Source organism: Carcharodon carcharias, chromosome 6, assembly GCF_017639515.1.
Source record: "Carcharodon carcharias isolate sCarCar2 chromosome 6, sCarCar2.pri, whole genome shotgun sequence".
Lineage (NCBI taxonomy): Eukaryota > Metazoa > Chordata > Chondrichthyes > Lamniformes > Lamnidae > Carcharodon > Carcharodon carcharias.
In genome coordinates this window covers 116,944,987-116,969,461 of record NC_054472.1, presented here as the reverse complement: position 1 = coordinate 116,969,461, position 24,475 = coordinate 116,944,987, and the positions used below count along the sequence as shown (strand labels likewise).

Below are 24,475 nucleotides of genomic sequence, written 5' to 3'. Positions count from 1 at the left end.
CACTTTCACAGGATGATCTAAAATCCAGGAGGGGGTCACAATGTTGCTCAGCCACATATTGCAATCCAGTAGAAATTGCTTACACATTGGAGCACTGCCACCCAGTGTTTTTACAGTGGAGCTGCATGCCAACTTAAAGTAAAACACAATACTTGTCAACAGCTTTGCTCCAAATGTTATCAAGACAGGCAGTTAACACTATGACAACACCACTACAGATATAACCAGCACTTTTACTTTATAAATGGTCAATTCCTGTGATGTTACACATGGGCATTCAGGACCACTTTTAATTCTGTAACCAATATGAAAACAGGGCTGACAGAGGAGGGAGGGTAAGGAAGGTGTTGAGGAGGAGGCATTCAGATCACAGTGGTAAAGCTATTGAACAATGGAATAGCCAACTATCAAAGAAGAAAAAATGCAGCCAGTAGCAGCTGGTGATGGGAGGGAAGATTACCAAACAGAATTTAAGCCGGGCAAGAGTAGCTTGAGGGAAAACAATATTCAGCAGAGGTGGAGAGCTGGGAGCAAAGAGGGAAGAGAAGCAGTTCACGATGTAGTTTCCTCAAAACTGGGGAGATCAAATGCAGGTTAGGTCACCGCTTTGTGCAACAGCTCCATTCATTTCAATTCTCCACTACAATGCCAATGCTCAAGGGACAGCGCTACATCTTCTGTTTAAACCCTCAACAGCTTTGGGACATAATGCCGAGTTTAACAATTTGAGATCATAACTTCAGCCCACCATTATTTTTGGCCAGCCATGTACTACATCCAAACTGCTACATTTTGCCAACCATTGTTACATGTTTTTTACACTTAAAGAAAGGTAAAAATGGAAAAACCAGCAACTGATGGTAATGATTCAGTCTTTCCCATTGACACTTCTCTAGACCTGTATAGTTTTTTTAAAAAACTTATTCCATTATCCTCTCCTTTTGCCTTGCACACACCATCACACTATCATTTAATCCCTCCTGCTTTCCAACCAATCATAAGCCTTACTTTTCTTTCTCCCCACCTCTTTCCATGTCCCCATACTTACTTAAAACCTGTAACTTTCTCCAGTTCTAACAAAAACTTATCAGCCTGAAACGCAATCTCGGTTTCTCTCTCCATGGATACTGCTCGGCTTGAAGATTTCCAGAATTTTCTGTTTTTATTTCAGATTTGCATCATTCACAGCATTTTGCTTTTGAAATTTCTTGTATTCTAGAATTTGAGGATCTGAGTTTGCAATTGTCAATTTTTCCTGAAAATTGTAAACTGATGGTTTTGATTATTTTTTGTCACTTGAACTAAGTATTCAAATTTTACCTTTCTTGAAACGTAGGATACATGGTACAATGGTAGGCAAGTTGTAGCAGTTTGCAGTTTGAGATAGTGCATAGCAGAACTACAGAGGGCTCCTGGGATTTGGGTTCACTGGAGAAGAGCACAAGAAATAGGAGTAGGTCATATGGTCTGCTGAGTCTGCTCTGCCATTCAATACGATCATGGCTGATCTAGGGCTTCAAGTCCACTTTCCTGTCTGCTTGTCATACCACTCAATCCCCCAAGACACCAAAAATCTGTCTATCCCAGCCTTAAATGTATTCCATGATGAAGCATTCACAACCACCTACTGAATTCCAATCATTCACAACTCTGGGTGAAGTAATTTCTCCTCATCTCAAAGTAAATTTGGTCGAAAGAAAGGGAGAAAATGAGTGAAGGGGTTTCCTTCGATGGGCAACTCCTGGAGTGTGTAAGCATCCAGAGGGCAACTGGTTATTTCACCCTAAAATTATATTATAACGCTGTTCTGGACTTCTGGAGATGAAGAAAAGCACAGGTAACCAAATCACTTTGTCTCACCAAGACAGAAACTTCCTCTGAAAAGTATCATACATGCATCATCTTGTAGAGTAGATTTTTACAATGAGAAAATGAATAAATCTTTTGCAATCATCTTCTCAAAATTCCAAATAGCTTTCAATAAAAAAGATTTTCTTCCATACAAATGTGATAATGAACAAATGATAATAAATCACAAATTTATCTCTGCCCACTCATGATTCGAGTATGCCTGAATTGAAACCAGACATTTTTCCTCATGTCCAGCGTCCTTGGCATCCTTCCATCTATGAGAAATGATGGATATGACTGTGAAACATGGGTGATTTTACAGCTGCCAGGAAAAGAAGTTCAATCATTTCTATCTTCGCTGCCTGTGGCACATTATGGGTATATCCTGGCAGGACAAAATCAAAAACGTGGCAGTCCTCTCAAAGGCAGAGTTCCTGAGCGTGCTGGGACTAATCAGAGGCGGCTTTGGTGGATCAGGCACAGCCACAGGATGGCAGACGGTCACATACTCAAGGGCCTCGTGTAGGAGGTGGTAGCCGGAGCCCAACGACCAATGCAGTGCTCAAGGACTCTTGCAAGCATGACAGGCCTTCACAGCCATTGACAAAACTCCACCACATGAAAACACCCCAATTAAATGGATTGTTAGCTGCGTGTGCATCACTTCTTGTAGATGGAAGAGTGCTTCATGCCCAGCACAAATTGTTTATGATGACAGTATTAAACAATTTTCACTGGGCCAAAGGCTATTAAACTTACATTCCTCATTCCAAACAATAAATGTGTCAAAATTCAAAGAGATATTGGGATCAATACAACTAGTTTGTACCAGGCTATGAACATTTGATGCAAGAGCCCTCCAATAACCCTGCCCCATCAGCTGCCTGATAAAATAGGAATACATGCTAAAGAACTATTACTGCCAGGCATATAAATGTAATCCTTTCTTTCTTTTAGCTACACATCTCTCTTTGAAGTCCTCTTAGCAAAAGTACAATCAATAAGGTGTCCTTCGCAATTAAAAACGTAACCGTGATGCTTGCTATTAACATATAGGTTTCAAAGACAGAGACAGCCTGACAACATGCCAGCCAAACTCTTGGTCACCTGTTCAGGATATAAGCCAGACTTTCGGATTCCCTGATAGGGCAACTGTAAATGCAATGGGCCACTTTTTAATGTATAGCTCAGTGATCAATCCCAATTGTCTCTAACCTCTCACTCATTCAACACAGTAAGATAATATCCACTTTCATAGCTTGTATCACCATGCTATTTTCCTCAAATGTAATTGGAGAAGGACAGGGAAAACTATTTAGAGACATGAGTCAGATGCGGAGTACTGGCCCAGATGCACAGTCCCTCCAGAATGGCTGCTCCAAGCCATGCGGTAATTCATTTAAAGTGGGCACAATGCCAACAGGCTATGAAAACCCTCAAACTAAAAATAAAAATATAGGATCTCTTGTGAAATAGGACAACTATTTGACAGCTCATATTCAGGACACAGGAGTACAGAAGTAATAGTACTGGACTAGCAATCAACCGTCCAGACTAATAATCCAGAGATCTCACCCTGGCAGTTTAAGACTATTAATTCACAATTTAAAAACGTGAAATACAAAGATGTTGTTAAGAAAGGTGATTTATTGTAAAAATTCAGCAGTTTCATCAATATCCTTTAGGGAAAGAAACCTGTGTTTTACCAATCTGATTCCAATGCAAAAGCAAAATACTGTGGATGCTGGAAATCTGAAACAGAAACAGAAAATGCTGGAAAAACTCAGCAGGTCTAACGGGATCTGTGGAGTGAACAAAAACAGAATTAACGTTTCGAGTCCTTATGACTCTTCTGAGATTCCAATGTGGTTGACTCATCTTCCCACTCAAGCCACTCAGTTGAATCAAAATAATTACAAAGACTAAGAACATTGAGAGCAGACTAGTGGTTCAATAAGATCACCGGTATCGCCACTTTACAGTTCTTGCATATCTCTGTGATTTCCCTGTAGCTTTGCTCCTCTCTCACTTTTTGAGAGACTGCTAAAGCTGCTTTCAAGAAGCTCAGGTTGTGTCATAAATTCTCCCTCATCAAATGAAGACCATCCAACACCCAAATCCAGCCCCATGTCTAATGAAAGCACCTTAGAACAGTTTACTACATTAAAGGTTATGTATAAATGCAAACCATTGTGGTTGAAATTCTAACACTTCCTAGGAAGGAAACACAGCTGGTCACTGTTTATGCAATCTCACTGGCCTGCAGTGTTCAACCTCTCTATAACAAAGCTTCTTGTCCATTTCAGTACTATTGTCAGCGTTCTTTTGAATTTCTTGTTCCTCAAACTGCAAAGATATGATCCCACATACTTTCCCTCCTCACTATATCCTTAGTTTCAAAATCAAGAATCTACTTAACTCTAAATTTGTGCAGTATTGAAGAAACATTGCAAAAAAAGCTTGGATACTCAACTACATTATTTATTCCTCAGCATTTTAATGGCAAAAAAAATTCAGATCTGAGAGGTTCTCTTCATAACTTAAAATAGCTTCAGTTCCTTGAATCACCTTTATGTCTCTACAATGCAATGACCTTTTGAAGTAGGGAACCCAAAACTGTACTTAGTAATTGGCAAGAATGGAGTAAATTTTCACAAAACTTTGACCCATGAGCTTTAGTGGACCTCGTTACTGTGATTTTCCCACATGCTCAAATTTAAGGTTCTATAGGAATACAGTGAACCGTTTTGACATTAAGTATCCACACAAGTAGAAAACTCTTCAAAATTATAAATACTAGACAATTTTAAATCTTGGTTCATAAAGTGCATCTTTCATTAACAGCTAAATCATTTTGTCTGTACTTAAAGTAATTGTTTGATATACAAGTTTCATCTGATTCTTTAACACTGGCAAAGGAATGCATCTCTCGACAGTTGTGGAAGATGGTCAAAAACTCCCAAAACTTGACAGCTAAATTTACATCTTCATAGCCTGTTTGTAATGATCAATTAGTATGTAACATTAAAAGTCTCATGTTTTCTTGCATTCCTGTCAACTTTTTCCATTATAAATTCCCCTGGTCACATTTATAATGGAAGATGCACAGTTAATTTCTTAAATTTTATTATTTACTCTCTTTTTACTGAATCGGATCCAATAGTAAGAGGAATAGATAGCATCCTTTCTATGCAGAATCAAGGGTCCTACATGGTATGTTGCCTTCCTGATGCCTGGGTGAGGGACATCACAAGATTCTTGATAAGCAAGGGGGTGAAAGGTTATCAGGGGTAGGCAGGAATATGTGGCTAAAATCATATCAGCCATGATTTTATTGAGAGGCGGAGCAGGCCTGAGAGGCCGAGTGGCCTATTCCTGCTCCTAACTCGTATGAACCAACTGGAAAGGGAGGGGAGAGAAGCCAATTGTTTTGATCCATGATGGGACCAGCAGCATAGAGAGGGCAAAAAGTCCTGTTTGGAGAGTACCAGGAATTATGAGCTGAACTGAGGAGTCATAATCTATTACCCAAGCCATATGAAAATTAGCATAGGGATAAACAGATTGGGGGGGGGGAAGACGGGACTCGTTTTATGGAACATAAAGGAACTATATTGGAAGGACAGTCTCCAATCAACTGAAGGGCTGGTACTAGGATCCCAGCAGAAAAGATTGACAGAATGCTCACAAGAGCTTTAAAGCAGTAACTGGGTAAGGGGGGTTGGTTGGCAGTGGCAGACAATGATGGAAAAAACAGTTAAGTATTGGGTCAAACATCAAACACAAAGTAGAGCAACAGTCAGAAACTATTTTAAGCATTACAGGCAAAGAGAAAACCTGGAGAGGGAAATAAGAAATGAGAGTGTAAAACGTTAAACCAGAATGCCGGTTGGGATGTTAGGCATTTCTTTGTACAAAAATACAGAATATAGAGAACAAGTTGAATGAATTACAGGTGCAAATTCAACTTGGAAAAAGACAGAACAGCTAAAGTTCCGAACAAGAGTCAAATTGGACTCAATGTTAACTCTTGTTTCTTTCTCCACAAATGCTGCTAAACCTAAGTTTTTCCAGCAGTTTCAGTTTTTACTTAAGTTCTAGACTTAGGTAAGGCTGACTTCAATGGGACAAGAGAAACTATCAACAGATAACCGTGCAAATCTATTAATGGATAAAACTACAGAAAATCAGGTGTTCAAAAGAGCATTTGTGACAGACCCCATATACACCCCTCTAAGAGGCAAGAGATCAACTTGCAAAGAAATTTACAACTAAAAAAGAAACAACATAAAACTTAGAAAAGCACAAAAAATGAGAACAAAATAGCACAGATCCTGGCAGATGAGGATACAAAAACAGCAGAGGGTGACGACACAGATGGTAAGAGATACAAAAAGCAAGTATGAAAAGAAGCTTGCAAAGATATCAAAATCAACACAAAAACAATTACAATTAGATTAGGAAAAAAGAGGACCATCAGGAGCCACATGAGCTCCTTAAAAACTGATGACAGTGATATTGTCAATGAAAATAAGGAAATTGTGGACTTGCTGAATAATTACTTGTCAGTATTTACAGTAGAGGAAGAGGTCAGCATACCCGATATCACAAAAACTAATATTGACAAAGGGTCAGGTCCACCCAAATTAACATAAGCAAATAGTCACTTGGTAGCACAGAATTTGAATATTGCTGGGAAGGGACACAAGTCACCAAAGCTTTTCTTCTTGTGCTCATTAGGACAAATACAAGAAAGCCAAATTTCAATCAGAACAATTTATACTACAGGAGTAAAAGGATTGGGAAGTCAATTCAGATTGGCCAAGGCATAGCCATGGGAAAACTTCAGGCTCCCCATGCTTCCAAGTAATTCATAAAAGGTGCATCTAGCAAGCACAAATGTGCCACATTAAGAGCTCAACTGACTGTCTTAAATTGGATGTTAGTATAGCTACTGGCAACTCAGGATTGTTCTGCAAGTGCTGTCCAATCAGGGAATCACTAACAGCAGATTTGCTTTGGGTTTTGCAAGCGCGGGTTGGTTGAGTATGGTTTATACTCTGCCTATCACAAACAGCCAAAGGAACATGTTGCTTGATTCTATCAAGCCAAGCAGGACGTATGGCCTATGTACCTGGCATTGCACCGACAAATTCATTTTCGGTTTGCCAAGGAACACAATTTTGATGCAAATTGCCCTAACTTCCAACCCTGTGCATGTTTCTGATATGTAGACGATACATTCATCTGTCAAGCAACAGCCTGACACAGCCATACTCATGGAATCATACCTTCAAGATTATGCCCCAAAAATCACCATCACCAAGTGCTGTCCCACTGGCAGGACAGACCCAGCAGAGGTGGCAACACAGTGGTATACAGTCAGGAGGGAGTCCTCAACATCAACTCCAGATCCTATCATGTCTCATGGCATCAGGTCAAACATGGGCAAGGAAATCTTCTACTGATTATCACATACTACACTCTCCTCAGCTGATGAATCAGCACTCTTCCATGTTCAGCAACACTTGGAGGAAGCACTGAGGATGGTGAGGATGCAGATTGTATGCTTGGTGGGGGATTTCAATGTCCACCACCAAGAGTGGCTTAGTAGCACCACCAAAGATCGAGCTGGGCAAGTCTGCAGCAGGTGGTGAGGGAACCAACAAGAAAAAAACATACTTGACCTCATCCTCACGAACCTGCCTCCCGCAGATGCATCTCTCCATGACAGTATCAGTAGAAGTTACCACCGCACTGCCCTTGTGGAGATGAAGTCCCATCTTCACACTGAGGATACCCTCCATTTTGTTGTGTGGCATTACCACCATGCTAAATGGGATGGATTTCAAACATAAATATATATATAAAAACAAAAAAACTGCGGATGCTGGATTTCAAACATGTTTAGCAACTCAAGACTGGGCATCCATAAGGCACTGTGGCCATCAGCAGCAGCAGAATTGTACTCAACCACAACCTCATGGCCCAGCATACCCCCCACTCTTACCATTACCACCTTGCCAGGAAATCAACCCTGGCTCAGTGAAGAGTGAAGGATGGCATGCCAGGAACAGCACCAGGCATTCCAAAAAATGTGGTGTCAACCTGGTGAAGCTACAACACAGGACTACTTGCATATCAAACAGCATAAGCAGCAAATGATAGACAGAGCTAAGGATTCCAGAACCAATGGATCAAATCTAAGCTCTGCAGTCCTGTCACATCCAGTCATGAACAGTGTTGGACAGTTAAATAACTCGCTGGAGGAGGCTCCACATCCTCAATGATGGGCTCAAAAAACTTAAGAAAAACAAGCTACCAGGAACAGATGGTATTTATTCCAAAGCGCTGAGGGAAACTTGAGAGTAAATGATGACTGTTATGTGGGAGTTTCTGAATTGAGGTGTGGGGAGGAGAGGAGAAAGAGGAAGGAAACAAGGCCAGGGGCAATACCAGTTGATTGCAAACAGGCCATTGTGTTGCCCAGATTTAAAAAAAGGGATAAAAATGGCACAGGTAATACAAACTCATTATTCTCATCTGTTTTCCGCCTAAATTGATTGAATTGATTATCAGGAGTACATTTGAGGTGTATTTAAGACGAAGATGAGAAGAAATTTCTCTCAGAGGGATGCGAATCTTTGGAATTTGCTTCTCCAGAGAGCGGTGGGGGCAGGGCCAATCAATATTTTTAAGGTGGAGGTAGATATATTCTTGACTAACAAGGGAGACAAAAGTTATCAGGTGTAAGCAGAATGTGGAGTGAAGCAGATCAACCATGATCTTATTTAATGACCATCAGGCTCGAGAGTCCGAAAGGCCTCTCCTGCTCCTAATTTGTATGTATGTATATATGTTTGATGGGGGAGCTCAGTGCAGAAGATAAGATTGAAGCATTTACAACAATTCTTAGCCTGGCTTGCCATGTGAATGATCCATCTTGGCCCCTTCCTGAGGTCCCCAGCATCACAAATGCCAAGCTTCAGCCAATTCAATTCACTCCACATGATATCAAGAAATGGCTGAATGCACTGGATACTGACAATATTCCAACAATAGTACTGAAGACTTGTGCTCCAGAACTTGCCTCTTCCTAGCCAAGCTGTTCCAGTACAACTACAACATTGGCATCTACCCGGCTATGTGGAAAATTGCCCCGGTAGGTCCTGTACACAAAAAGCAGGACAAATCCAACATGGCCAATTACCAGCCCATCAGTCTACTCTCGATCAGTAAAATGAAGTAAGGCATCATCGACGGTGCTATCAAGTGGCACTTGCTTAGCAATAACCTGCTCACTGATGCTCAGTTTGGATTCTGCCAGGAACATTCAGCTCCTAACCTCATTACAGCCTTGGTTCAAGCGTGGACAAAAGAGCTGAACTCCAGAGGTTAAGTGAGATTGACTGCCCTTGATATCAAGGAGCCTTAACAAAATTTGAGTCAATGGGAATCAGGGGGAAAACTCTCCATTGGTTGGAGTCATACCTAGCACAAAGGGAAATGGTTGAGGTTGTTGGAGGTCAATCATCTCAGTTCCAGGACATCACTGCAAAAGATCCTCAGGGTAGTGTCCTAAGCACAACCACCTTCAGCTGCTTCATCAGTGACCTTCCTTCCATCATAAGGTCAGAAGTGGGGATGTTCACTGATAATTGCAAAACGTTCAGCGCCATTCGCGACTCCTCAGAAACTGAAGCAGCCCATGTCCAAAAGCAACAAGACCTGGACTATATCCAGGCTTGGGATGACAAGTGGTAAGTAACATTTGAACTGCACAAGTGCCAGCAATGACCATCTGCAACAAGAAAGAACCTAACCATCACCCTTTTACATTCAATGGCCTTATCATCACCAAATCCCCCACTTTCAACATCCTGGGGGTTACCATTGACCTGAAACTGAACTAGACCAGCCAAATAAACACCGAGGCTACAAGAGCAGATCAGAGGCTAGGAGTCCTGCAACAAGTAACTCACCTAACTCCCAAAACCTGCCCCCAACCCCCTCTCAAATATCTACAAGACATAAGTCAGGAGTGTGATGGAATATTCTCCACTTGCCTGGATGAGTACAGCTCCAACAAACTCAAGAAGCTTGACACCATCCAGGGCAAAGCAGCTGCTTGATTGGCATTCCATCAACAAATATTCACTCCCTTCACCACCGCGCACAGTAGCAACAGTGTGTACCATCTACAAGATGCACTGCAGCTCCTTAGACAGCACCTTCCAAAACCACAACAGCTATCATTTAGAGGGACAAGGGCAGCAGACACATGGGAACAACACCAACTAAAAGTTCCCCTACAAGCCACTCACCATCCTGACTTAAATATATCAGCATGCTTTCACTGTCACTGGGTCAAAATCCTGGATCACCCTCCCTAACAGCACTGTGGGTGTACCTACACCACATAAACTGCAGTGATTCAAGGCAACAGCTCATCATCTTCTGAAGGGCAAAGAGGGATGGGCAATGAATGCTGCCCTAGCTAGCAACCGCCACATCCCATGAATGAACTGAAAAAAATTCATGCTCTTTGAATCTGCAGCAGCAAGGATTTCCTTACACACCTTAATGTCCTACACTCAAATGCACTTTTAAGCTGGAGCAGTCTAACATACACTCTTTCCTCAACATTCTGGTTGAGAAACCCACTAACGGTTTTGCCACTGCTATCTACTCCAAGCCTATCTTCATCGACAACACCGGTGGACATGCACACCAAGGTCGCTCTGATCCTCGGTATTTTCCAGGGTCCTACCATTCATCGTGTATTCCCATGCCTTGTTTGTCCTGTCCAAGTGCATCACCTCACACTTATCTGGATTAAATTCCATTTGCCACTGATCTTCCCATCTGACCAGCCTGTCTATATCCTCCTGTAATCTAAGGCTATCCTCCTCACTATTTATCACCCCACCAATTTTCATGTCATCCGCAAACTTACTGATCAGCCCTCCTACATTCAAGTCTAAATTATTTCTATATACCACAAGCATCAAGGGACCCAACACTGATCCCTGTAGAACCCCACTGGACAATGGCATCCAGTCACAAAAACACCCCTTGACAATCGCCCTCTGCTTCCTGCCACTCAGCCAATTCTGGATCCAATTTGCCAAATTGCCTTGGATCCCATGGACTTTTACCTTAGTTATCAGTCTCCCATGCAGGACCTTATCAAAAGCCTTGCTGAAGTCCAAGGAAACTACATCAAGTTGTTTGTAATAAGCAGGGTACAGACTGTACTCAACCAGTCCACACTTGCAAAATCCAAAACAAAGCATCTGCTCTAGGATGTTGGACAGCACTTGCTGAACAATTCTTAGTGTGCTAATAGCTACGTGAACGACCAACATAAGGTAATCAGTCAAACTCGCAATATGACTCATTTACGCTTGCTTGAAGCCACATCATTCATATGCAGAGACCCGGTCTCTGCAAACGAAAGAATTATGTTTCAAAGCCTTTTCAGAATTACCCGAAAGCTCCCCATTGCTTTCTCCATGGCAACACCTTGACCAGAGTCTTGCCAACCAATCAGCAACCTTTTTCTCCTGTAGGATAAATTGTTGAGATTGTTTGAAATTTGGCACTTCTGTGTTTGTCCTGATGAAATCTTTGGAAACATGTCTCTTTTCAGCAATACATAAGCAAAATAACAGGGAAGAAGAAAATAATGACATTAAAGTGTGACAAATACCTTGGACCACACAGGCTCCACCCAAGCTTTTAAAGGAAATAGATATCCTAACTATAATCTAAGATCCTCTCAATTCAGGAACCATTCTTTTAGGTTGGAAAGCTGCACATCACTGTGCTATTTAAGAAAGCTGACAGAGGAAAACTATTAAGTGTATAATTATAGAGAAGGTAACTGAACATCTTGAAAATTCTCAGCTGAAGGAGTCCATAAAGGGTAAGTTATGCCTGACAAATCTGATTGAAATTTTTGAAGAGGTGACTAAAATAGTGGATAAGGGAATGTCTATGGATGTTATCTATATGAACTTCCAGAAGGCAACTGACCAGTCCTTAAAAAGGGATGGTTAGCAAAATTTGAAGCTCATGAAATGGAAGGCAAATTACTGACCTGGTTAGGAAATTGGATGAGTAGCAGGAGACAGAGTAGGGCAGGTATTCTAAATGGCAGACAGTGACTTATGGTATTCCACAAGGTTCTGCATTGGAGCCTCAACTACTCACCCTATTGACAGTGACTTAAGATGATGGGATAGAAAGTCACATATCCAACTTTGACACAAAAATAGACAGCACTGTTAGAAATGTAAATGAGAGCGTAACATTAGAGATATTGATAGATTAATTGAAATGAGCACAATTGTGGCAAATGGATCCCATGTCATCAAATGTGATGCCATCCACTTTGGACCTAAAAGGGATAAAACGGGGTACTTTAAAAATGGTGAAAGGCTAGAAACAGTGAAGGCAGGGTGGCCTACTTTCCTGGATTTTCTGGGACTGTCTCACATTTGCCATACTTGTGCCAGGTTGCATGCACCCAGGACGCCATCTATCCCATATTTGCAACCTTCAAACTTCGCCTGTGTAATACCCACCCGTGCGTGTGCACTGCACTCTCCTCCTGGCAGCCCGCTCACAGCTTCACAACCCATCCCGCTTTCACAAGTGCACCAGCACTGCCTCTCCCCCAGATGCCAAAATGTCCCTTAATTTGTTCCTCAAGAGTTGGTCAACGAGTAGAGGTTCAAAGAGACTCGAGGCTCCAGACACATAAGATCATTAAAATGTGATGAACAGATGCAAAAATAATCAAAAAAGCTAACAGAATGCTGGCTATTATATCCTGAGGACAAGAATGCAAGGGGGTAGAAGACATGTAGCAACAGTAGGCCCTGGTTAGATCCCACCTGGAACAATGGGTAGTCCAATTAAGTACTCATCACTGGTCTTGGAAGGAGTGCAATACAGATTTACCAGAATGATACTGGAAATTCAAGAGTTAAATTGCAAAGAGAGATTACATAAACTACGATTGCACTCACTGGAACTTAGGAGCTTAAGGGGCGATTTGTGCAATGTTTCCAAGATATTAAGCGGTATAGGTGGGGTAGATAGAGAGACACTACCTCCACTGGATGGCAAGTCTACGACTAATTATTTGAGCCTGACCTTTCATGGGTGAAATTAGAAAATATGTCTCCACAGAAAGGAGTTGGGGCTCTTCCACAAATGGCAATTGACACTAGATCAGCACAGGTTGCAGATCAGCCATGATCTTGTTAAATGCCAGTGCAGGCTCAAAGGTTCACACCTGTTCCTACATAGTTACTGCAGCGCTATCATGTGCCACAGGGTGTAAGTACAGCATGGCATTTTTATATAGGCATTTTTCATTATAAACGTGCATATTGGAATTTAATTCAACTATATACCTTAAATATTATCAGGTTTATCTACCTTTATGTTACTTTAATTGGTCTACTTAATTTCCCCCCTTCTCACAATGAATAAAGATTATTCAGTTCTCTGGCACAGCTTCCAAACCCAAGAACATGTGAAAAAGATTGTGGTCAGAACCTCTTCTATTTCCTTTCTGACTTCCCTCAGCATTCCCAGATGCACAAAGGCGTCTTTTCCACTCTGTATCCCACCATCTTTTCCAGTGCTACTACTGTATACATAGTTATATCATTTTGCTCCAACTCCTTTTCTTGTATGCTTCAACCATCGCTTTCACTATATCTTCAATGAAATCAAGAAAATTCACACACGAGGTGGTTCATCACCTATGTGCCAGTTGCAAATACCCACATCAGCCGTTTACTTTCTGCCGCTAAGCTAATTGTGGATGTAATTTGTCAGTCTCCTTTGGATTCCAAAGTATTTACTTTTTTGACCAGCTTGCCATGTGGGACCTTTTCAAAAGCCTTGCTAAAATCCATGTAGATTACATCCATCACACTGCCTTTCATCCTACCTGCCACCTCCTCAAAAAAATCAGGTTCGTCAGACACAACCTTCTCTTAACAAACTATGCTAACTTCCTTTGATTAATCTAATCTTTCTAAATGAAGATTTAAACTGTCCCTCAGAATTGATTTCAATAATTTGCCGATAACTGAAGTTAAGCCAACAGGCCTAATTATCTGAATTATCCCTTCCTTCCGGCAACTGAAGTTAAGCTATCAGGCCTAATTATCCCTTCCTTCCTTTTTATTAAATGGTAAAACGTTGGCAGTCCTCCAATCCTCTGGCACCACTCCTGTAACCGGAAAGGATTGAAATATAATCAGGGCCTCTGCAATTTCCTCCCTTTTTTCTTTTAATAATCCAGGATATATTTCATTTGGGTCTGGCCACTTATCTACAGTCAAAGACATCAAACCTTCCCCTCAATGTTTATCCCATCAATATTTCACACTCTTAACTACGACATTATCATCGGCCCCCTCTTTTGTGAAGACAGCCGCAAAGTATTCATTCAGGGCCTTACCCATATCTTCCTTTTGGTTTCTAATAGATCCTACTCTTTCCTTAGTTATCCTCTTACTCTTTATGTACTTATAAAACATCTTTGGATTTTCCTCGGTTTTACTTGCCAATACTTTTCTACGTCCTCTCTTTGTTTTTCCTAATTTCCCTTTTAACTTCACCTCTACATTTCCGTACTCTTCTAGGTTTTCTGCAATATTAAAGCTCGGTCTCTGACAGCTTCCCCTTTTAGGCTTATCTTACTACCTATGCACTTTGTCATCTGGGGGCTCTAGATTTGGCCATCCCACTCTTTCTTTGTTGAAATATGCATACCTGGATCCCCTTGAAACTCTTTCTTGAATATCTCCCATTGCTCTGGCACCAATTTACCTTCAAGTAGTTGTTTCCAGTCCACTTTTTCTATATTGCTTATTACCTTAGTAAAGTTTGCCATTCCTCATTTAAAACCTTTAACTCCGATTTCACTGCTGTCCTTTTCCATAACTATGCTAAATCTATCTTGATTATGATCACTACCACAAGTGTGCTCTATCACTTTTGGAAAAACTGAAACAAGCTAGTCATTTAGAAGCCTCACTACTCCTTCAACCTCAGAAGGTTGCTTTTGTCATTCTAGTCAGCCTTCCTTTTACTAGTTTACTTTTTACATCTTTCTAAAATGTTTCAATTCTTTATATACACAGTGTCACTTCTTTACACCCCTTTACCTTTGTAATCTCATGTCACCCATCAATTTTCTGCACTATAGGAAGATAATTGTGGTTGTTAGGATATCACTGCAGGAGCAGTATTCTAGATCCAACCATCTTCAGCTGCTTTAATGACGTTCCCTCTTTCCAAAGTGGGGATGCTGACAGTTGTAGAGCATTCATTTGCAACTGCTCAAACAATGATATAGTCCATACTACATGCAGCAAGACTGGGACAACATTTAGGCCTGGGCTAAGTGGCAAGTAACATTGACGTCTACAATTGCTGGATAATGGCCATCTCCAAGAGACAGTCTAACCACCAGTATTTGACACTCAACAACATTGCTGTCAAATCCCTATAATATGGGTGGGTCCCATACACCAGAAGCTGTACCAGACCAGCCATATTAATACTGTGGCTACAAGAGCAGGAAAGAAGTTGGGTATCCACGAGTGAATGACTCACTTCCTGAGTTCCGAAAACATGTCTAACATCTACAAGACACCACAGGAGTACATATAAACATACAAATTAGGAGCAGAAGTAGGCCATTAGGCCCCTCAAGACTGCTCCGCCATTCAATAAAATCATGGCTGATCTGATCGTGGCCTCAACTTCACATTCCACCTACCCCTGAAATATTGAGCATAAGGGAGTCAAAAATGATCTATCTCTGCCTTAAAAACATGCATTGACCCTGCCTCCACCACTCTGTGGGGAAGAGTTTCAAAGATTCACAGCCCTCAGAAAAAAATTCCTCTCATCACTATCTTAAATAGGAGTTCCCTTATTTTTAAAGGGTGCCCCTTAGTTATATGGTGGTGGAATACTTTCTACTTGCTTGGATGAGTGCGGCTCTAACACTCAAAACACTCCAGAAGTCTGACACTATCCAGGTCTAAGCAGCCTGCTTGATCAGCACCTACTCAACCAATGTAAACATTCATTCCCTTCACCAATGCTCAACGGCGACATCCTACAAGATACACTGCAGAAACTCACCACAGCTTCCTTGACAACAGCTTCCAAACCTACAATCTAGATCACCTAAAAAGATGAGTTCCAAATAATCCAACACGAACCTCTTCTCAAAGTACTATCAAATCTGAAGGAACATCTCTCCTCCATTAAACCCTGAATTCTCCTGCATAGCCCTTCCCAGCAGCTTCAACCATTGGAACTTGGGTTACTTTTCTGTAGCTAAAGAGTTCTAATATCATGAAATAAGGACTAGCCTTCATCCTCTCTCCTGCGTAGATGAGAGCTGCAAACCGACTAAACAGGAATTCGTCAACCCTTCCCAGTAACTAATCCAGAGTGGTTTGTGCACGCTTCACCCGATTAGGTGTTTAACTAGTCCGACAAGACCGCCCCCAGGCTGATGTAAGAGGATCCATCTGTGCTGAAAGAGTCCGCAGCAATTCTCCAATCCCAGACACCGCTCCTCCCCTGCAGCGACCCGGGCCGCCGTGCCTGACCCCGCATCACTCACCCAATAACCGCTGCGATACCTGTCGAGCCATCGTGGACAGGGTCTCGACGCCGTCAAAATAAGAATTCAAGATGGCGTCGATGACGAAGATACAGGGGACCCGCAGGGCCACGTCCAAGACCCCCCGGAGATGACTCCCCATCGACACCCACTGCGACGACATCAGCAACCGCAGCGCTGCCGGCCGCTGAGGCAAAGTCAGCTGCTCGGTGAAGCAATGGCGTGGCCAGCCAGGCGGCTGTGTACCGTGCACACCTGTAGCTGCCAGTGAGTCAGCTGTCGCCGTTATCTCGCTGTTGGCCTTCCGCCGCCGCCGCCGCTCTCCGCTTCCTCTCCATAATCCAGACCGCCCGCTGCCCACCACCGCTCCCGCTCTCCCCCCCCCCCCCCCACCGCCTCCCCGCACAACGCGAAAGGTGCGTCACGCAAAGTGACACGTCACAATCGACGTACGGAGACTATGGAGGGCAATCGAGGAATAAAACGGAGTAACCTCATAATCACCACGCACGATAGAATGTTCAGCCGGGAGGGCGGGGCCACGGTCGCACGTCACTATCAGACTCCGAATTTGCGCAGGCGCCTAGTTCGGGGCTGGTTGCGCTGTCGTTCCTGTTGAACTAGTTGTTTCGGTGTAGAAGGCGGCCATTTGGCCCATTGTGTCAGCACTGGTTCCCTGAGCACTTTAACTTAATGCCAATCTCCTGCCTTTTCCCCGTAATCATGCACATTGTTTCTATTTAAATAATCATCTAATGCCCTCTTGAATGCCTCAATTGAACCTGAGTCCACCACACTTCCAGGCAGTGTGAAAAAGTTTTTTCTCACCTCACATTTGTTTCTTTTGCAAAACACTTTAAAAATGGGCCCTTGGGCAGGATTTTCGGGTCGGCGGACAGCCACAATCGGCGGGCTGGGGAACAGATCACCGCCCACAATCGAACGCCAACCATGATTTCACACTGGTTTGCCGTGAAAGGCTCAGCACTGCCGGGGTGCGGGCGGGAGGAGGGCGAGTGCTGAAGTCAGTACAGGCACTGGGGAGCGCAGAATGAAAGCTCCCTGAAAGCAGAGAGCTGCCTCAGGGCGCTGAAGAATTTAAATTCAATAAAAACACATTTTAAAATCTGGAAATAAATGCCCATGCATCAAAATGAGTCATCTAAACGTATGCATGCTGAAATTTGTGTCCAAGCGTTTTTATATTTTTTTAAATTAATCTCAGAAACCTCATCCTGCTATTGGATGAGGTTTCCTGAAAAATGCAAAGGCTACCTGGCCAATTCGCCTGTTCACGAAACAATAATGCTGGACGGGCAGCGAAAAATCCCAGTTAATTGCGTAATTTATGGGCTTAATAGCCCTCTTAATTGTCAGAGGGCACGCTGCTGACGTGTGCCCGCCAACCGAAATATCGCAGGAGTGCATGATGATGTCAGGACATTCACCCAATGTCATCGCATGCAATTTTATGCTTGAGCGTGTTGGGCGCATGCCCACATGCCAAGCGAAAAATTCTGACCCTTGTCAATAATCGCAGAATCCTTACATGGCAGAAGGAGGTCATTCGGCCCATCATATCTGCATCGGCTCTCTGAATGAGCATTTCACCTAGTGCCATTCCCCACCCTTTTCCCGATAACCCTGCAGACTGTTTCTTTTCAAGTAATTGTCTAATTCCTTCTTGAATGCCTTGATTGAACCCATTTCCACCAAATTCTCAGGGAGTACGTTCAAGATCTTAACAACTTGCTTTTACTTGTTTTGCCAATTACTTTCAATCTGTGCCTCCTTATTCTCAATCCTTTCGCGAGTGGGAAGTTTCTCCTTATCTACTCTGTCCAGGTCCCTCATGGATTTTAATGCCTCTATCAGATCTCCTCTCAACCTTCTTTTCTCCAGGGAAAAGATTCTCAACTTCTCCAATCTTACTTCATAACTGAAATCCCTCATCCCAGAAACCATTCTTGTAAACCTCTTCTGCACTCGTGCCAATGGCTCCACATCCCTCCTAAAATGCAACGTCGAGAACTGAATAGAATACCCAAAGCTATGATCCCATACAAATTCAACATAACCTCCTTGCTCTTGTACTCCATGCCCCTATTAATAAAGCCTCGGATATTATATGCTTTATTAACTGCTCTCTTAATCTGTCCTGCCATCATTAATGCACATACACATCCAGGTCCCTCTGCTCCTGCACCTCATTTAGATTTGTACCCTTTATTTTATATTGTCTCTCCATTACTTCACAATTCTCCACCTTGAACTTAATCTGCCACCCATCTGCCCATTCCACCAAATTATCTATGTCCTTCCTAAGTTCTACAATGCCCTCCTCACAGTTTACAATGCTTACAGGTTTTGTATCATTTGCAAATTTTGAAAATATTACCTGTACACCAAGGTATAGATCATTAATATATATCAGGAAAAGCAAGAGTCCCAATACCAACCCCTGGGAGCTCCACTACAAACCTTCCTCCAGCCTACAAAACATTCATTAACCATTACTCTCTGTTTCCAGTCACTCGGCCAATGTATCCATGGGGAGAATTTTCGCCCTGTCAGACAGGCTGGTTGGGGGCGTATGCGCGTGGAACCAATCACCGCCATTTTACATAGTTGGGCCAATAAAGGCTTGTCCAGCGTGATGCATGGCTGGTAGCGCTCAGCGCCACCTGTGCAGGCGGTGAGGGGGAGGGTTGGGAAGAGGGCAAGTCGGAGCCTGCACTCTTTTGCGCATGTGTGAGAAAGAGCGCAGAAATTTCCCTGAGGCACGGAGTTACCTCAGGGAGATTAAGTTCATATTGAAATATTGAAATAAAGAAAGGTAAAAATTATTTAGACATGTCCCCTCATGTGACAGTGTCACATGAGCTGGGATATGTTTATGAAATGTGAATAAATTATAGCTTTTATTAAACCTTCAGGAAAACTCATCCCGCCCGTGGATGAGTTTTCCTGAAAAACGCGAAAGGCCACTTGGGTTCTTCACCCGCCCACCGACCTTAAGGTTGGATGAGCAGCGATGATAATTAATTTAATTGTTTTTTAGTGGCCTTAATAGGCCTTTTGACAGTTTGGCAGGCCGCACCACCCATCATTTTACGCATCAGCATGCAGGATCAGTCCTCACAGCCGACATGAAAATTCTCCCCCATGTTGGTACAGTCCCTTTTACTTCATAAACTATAACTTTTCACAGCCTTGGCTCCCTAGTGGTGCTGCTGACTTATTATAGGCAGGTGAAGTCATTGATTGGTGCATCTTCAGTGTTGTGAAATAAAGTCAGAGTCATTACAGAATAGAAAGAAGAATCGCTCCCTAGTGTCACTGCTGCTTAGAAAGGCATGGAGTTATCAAGATCAGTCAGTATGGATGCATTAAGGGATGATCATGTCTGACTAACTTAATTGAATTTTTTGAGGAGGTAACAAGGAGGATTGATGAGGGTAGTGCAGTTGATATGATCTGCATGGATTTTAGTAAGACTTTTGACAAGGTCCCACATGGCAGACTGGTTGAAAAAATAAAAGCCCATGGGATCCAGAGGAATGTAGCAAGCTGGATACAAAATTGGTTCAGTGGCAGAAAACAAAGGGTAATGGTTCATGGGTGTTTTGCGACTGGAAGATGGTTTCCAGTGGAGTTCTACAGGGCTCAGTACTAGGTCCCCTGCTTTTTGAGGTATAGATTGATGATTTGGACTTAAATAATGATCTCATAGTGAAGGCATCCCTAGATAGCAGTGACCATAATATGCTTGAGTTTTACATTCAGCTTGAGGAACAGAGGTGTGAGTCCAAGACTATGTTTTTAAACTTAAATAAGGGCAATTAAGAGGGCATGAAAGCAGAGCTAGCTAAAGTGAATTAGCAAATTAGGTTAAGAGATTGATCAATAGAGATGCAGTGGCAAACATTTAAGGGGATATTTCTGAATGCACAGAATAGATACATTCCAACGAGTAAGAAAAAGTCTAAGGGACGGACACACCATCCGTGGTTAACTAGAAAGGTTAACGATAGTATCAAACTTAAAGAAAAAGTATATAATTGTGCAAAGATCAGTGGAAGGCCAGAAGATTAGGCAGAACATAAGGAACAGCAAAGGAGGACTAAAAGGCTAATAAGGAGGGAAAAATTAGAGTACGAGAGAAAGCTAGCCAAAAATATAAAAATAGATCGTAAGAGTTCCTATAAATATTTTAAAAGAAAGAAATTAACAAAGTGAGCATTGGTTCTATCGAAAGTGAGTCTGGGGAATTGATAATGGAAAACAAGGAAATGGCAAATGAATTGAACAGGTATTTTGCATCAATCTTCAATATATGGGATACAAATAACATCCCAGAAGCAGCTATAAATCAGGAAATGGGGGGGAGGGAGGAACTCAGGAAAATTACAATCACCAGAGAAGTGGTACTGAGTAAATTGTTGGAGCTGCGGGCTGACAAGTGCCCGGATCCTTATGGACTTCATGCTAGAGTCTCAAAAGCTGTTGAGATAGTAGATGCATTGGTTTTAATTTTCCGAAACTCCCTAGATTTGGGAAAGGTTCTGTTAGATTGGAAGATAGCAAATGTAACTCCATTATTCAAAAAGGGAGGGAGACAGAAAGCAGGAAACTACAAGCCAGTTAACTTAACATCTGTGATAGGGAAAATAGAAGCTATTATTAAAGAAGCTATAGCAAGGCACTTGGATAAGTTCAAGGTAATCAGGCAGGATCAACATGGTTTGTGAAAGGGAAACTATGTTTAACCAACATAGTGGAGTTCTTTGAGGAAGTAACGTGCTGTGGATAAAGGGGAACTGGTGGATGTACTGTACTTAGATTTCCAAAAGACATTTGATAAAGTGCCACATCAAAGGTCATTGCGGAAAATAAAAGCTTATGGTATAGGGGGTAACATATTGACATGGATAGAAGATTGGCTGGTTAACAGGAAGCAGAAAGTAGGCATAAATGGGTCTTTTTCAGGTTGGCAAAATGTAACGAGTGGTGTGCCGCAGGGATCAGTGCTGGGAACTCAACTGTTTACAGTTTATATAAATGACCTGGATGAAGGGATGGATGGGATGGTTGCCAAATTTGCTAATGACATAAATATAGGTAGGAAAGTAAGTTGTGAAGACGACATAAGGAGGCTACAAAAAGAAATAAGATAGGTTAAGTGAGTGGGCAAAGATCTGGCAAATGGAGTATAATGTGGGAAAATGTGAAAGTGTCGATTTTGACAGGAAGAATAAAGAGAAGCACATTATCTAAATGGTGAGTGATTGCAGAGCTCTGAGGTGAAGAAGGATCTGGGTGTCTTAGTGCATGAATCACAAAAGGCTGGTATGTAGGTACTGCAAATAATTAGGAAAACTAATAGAATGTTATCATTTATTGTGAGGGAAATTGAATAAAAAAAGTAGAGGGGTTATGCTTCAGTTATACAGAGCACTAGTGAGACCACATCTGGAGTACTGTGTACAGTATTGGTCACCCTATTTAAGGAAGGATGTAAATGCATCGGAAGCAGTTCAGAGAAGGTTTACAAGACTAATACCTGAAATGGGTGGGTTATCTTACGAGGAAAGGTTGGACAGACTAGGCTTGTACCCGCTGGAGTTTAGGAGAGTAAGGGGCGACTTGATTGAAACAGATAAGATCCTGAGGGGTCTTGACAGGGCAGATGTGGAGAGGAAGTTTCCTTTTGTGGCAGAATTCTAGAACTAGGGGTCACTGTTTAAAACCATTTAAAACGGAGATGAGGTGAAATTTTTTCCTCTCAGAGGGTTGTGAGTCTTTGGAACTCTCTTCCTAAAAAGGTGGTGGAAGCAGAGTCTTTGAATATTTTAAAGTCAGAAGTGGATAGATTCTTGGTAAGCAAGGTGGGGGTTGGGGGGTGGGGGAGGGTATTTGGGGTAGGCGGGATGCAGATTTGAGGTTACGATCAGATCAGCCATGATTTTATTAAATGATGGGCAGGCTCGAGGGGCCAAATGGCCTACTCCTGCTCCTTGTTCATATGTTCATATGTCCATGTGTTGGGGGCATGATCAAGATGGTTGCAGATGACACAAAAATTGGCCACATGGATGATGCTGAGGAGGGAGGCTGTAGACTGCAGGAAGATATCAATGGACTGGTCAGGTGGGCAGAAAAGTGGCAAATGGAATTCAACCCAAAGAAGTGTGAGGTGATGCATTTAGGAAGGCAAAACAAGGCAAAGTAATACACAATAAATGGGAGGATACTGAGAGGTGTAGGAGAAGTGAGGGATCTTGGTGTGCATGTCCATAGATCCCTGAAGGTAGCAGGTCGATAAGTGGTTAAGAAAATTTGGAACACTTTCTTTTATTAGCCAAGGCACATAATGTAAGAGCAGGGAGGTTATGCTGGGGCTATATAAAACACTAGTTAGGCCACAGCTTGAGTACTGCATGCAATTCTGGTCAGCTGAAGGATGTAACTACATTAGAGAGGGCACGGGAGAGATTTACGAGGATGTTGCAGCTATGAGGAAAGATTGGATAGGCTGAGGTTGTTTTCCTTGGAGTAGAAGAGGCTGAGGGGAGATTAGATTGAGGTGCACATTGTTGTTAAGGGCCTGGATAGATTAGATGGGAAGGATTTATTTCCCTTAGCAGAAAGCTCAGTGTTTAGGGACCTAGATTTAAAATGATTGGTAGAAGGATAAAGGGGGGAGGTGGAAAAGTTTTTTCACCCAGAGGGTGACAGGGGTCTGGAAATCACTGCCTGAAAGGATAGTAGAGGCAGAAACCCTCAACTCATTTGAAAGGTGTCTGTATATGCACCTGATGTTCCATAATCTAAAGGGCTATAGACTAAGATCTGGAAAATGGGATTAAGCTGAGTGCTCTTTCTTCAAACAGTGCAGACACGATGGGCAGATTGGCCACCTTCAGTGTCGTAAGTTTTTCTGCATTTTAAAAATTTTCTAAATACTTGAAAAGTAGAAATGTGCAGGGATGTGGGGAGAGGGCGTAAGTGGCAGTATCTGAATTGCTCCTTCGGAGAGCCACCACAGGCTTGATGGGCTGAATGGCCTTCTTCTGTGCTATAACGATTCCATGATTCTATGAAATAACCCATGTTGACATCAGCCGAGCGTGCCAACGTCAACGTGTACTCTCACAAAATTTTGCTCGGCGGGCGCATGCGAGAGGTGGAGGCATGCTTGCCTTTAATTAAGAGGCCAGTTAAGGCCCTTGACGCTTTTATGTAGTTTATGCGATTTCACAGCCATCGCTTGGGCAAAATGGGCAGGCCACAATTTGCAAAAGCTCTTCCACAGGTGGGATAAGAAGGGTCAGCATGATTGTTAATGTGAGTAATGTGGAGTTTTGGAGATGGTTGCTTATGTGAACTAGACAGCTTCATCTCGTTTCAGAGCTGCATTCTGATCATTCCTAGGCTTCATTTCAGGTCTCATTGGTGTCTTCCAGGCCCTGTGTGGGTCCTTCCACGTATCAGATAGCCTTCCATAATTCTGGTAATGGGGATTGTGGTCTCTGTTGGAGGCACCTCCTCTGAAGAGGAAGAGAGGGGCAGAAGGGAGAAGAGGCCAGTTGTCCCATTGCAGATTCCAAGGGAGGAGACCTGTGGGAGGAGAGGTGCAAGCACGGGGGTGGGGCAGCTGACAGTCCAAGGTAGAAGGAGCAGCAGAAAACGGCACTATCCCCCTGTCAGGGTTTACATGCGGTGATGCAGTTACCTCAATATGTCTGAGATGCAATGCCGAAGGAGGCTCCGCCTCTCCAGGGAGACTGTCAACTTCATTTGTCAGGGGATCGGGCCTGAGATCATCTCAACTATGTGGGTGGACACCCTATGCCAGTGGCTCTGAAGGTCATAATGGCCCTCAATTTCCAGAGCTCAGTGGGGCATCTGTGTGAAGTCTCCCAATCAGCTGTCCACGATTGTCAAACT

The 24,475-nt window shown here is 42.6% G+C and overlaps 1 protein-coding gene across 1 annotated transcript in view; it reads right to left on the bottom strand.

Moving 5' to 3' along the window:
* Nucleotides 1-16,896, bottom strand: part of rnf139 (ring finger protein 139) — a 28,828-nt gene extending 11,932 nt beyond the window's left edge. Inside the window, exon 1 of the mRNA XM_041189228.1 lies at nt 16,526-16,896. Within this exon, the coding sequence (XP_041045162.1) occupies nt 16,526-16,688 (163 nt within the window). The 5' untranslated portion in view covers nt 16,689-16,896. The remainder of the gene's footprint in view (nt 1-16,525) is intronic.
* Nucleotides 16,897-24,475: the final 7,579 nt, after the last annotated feature.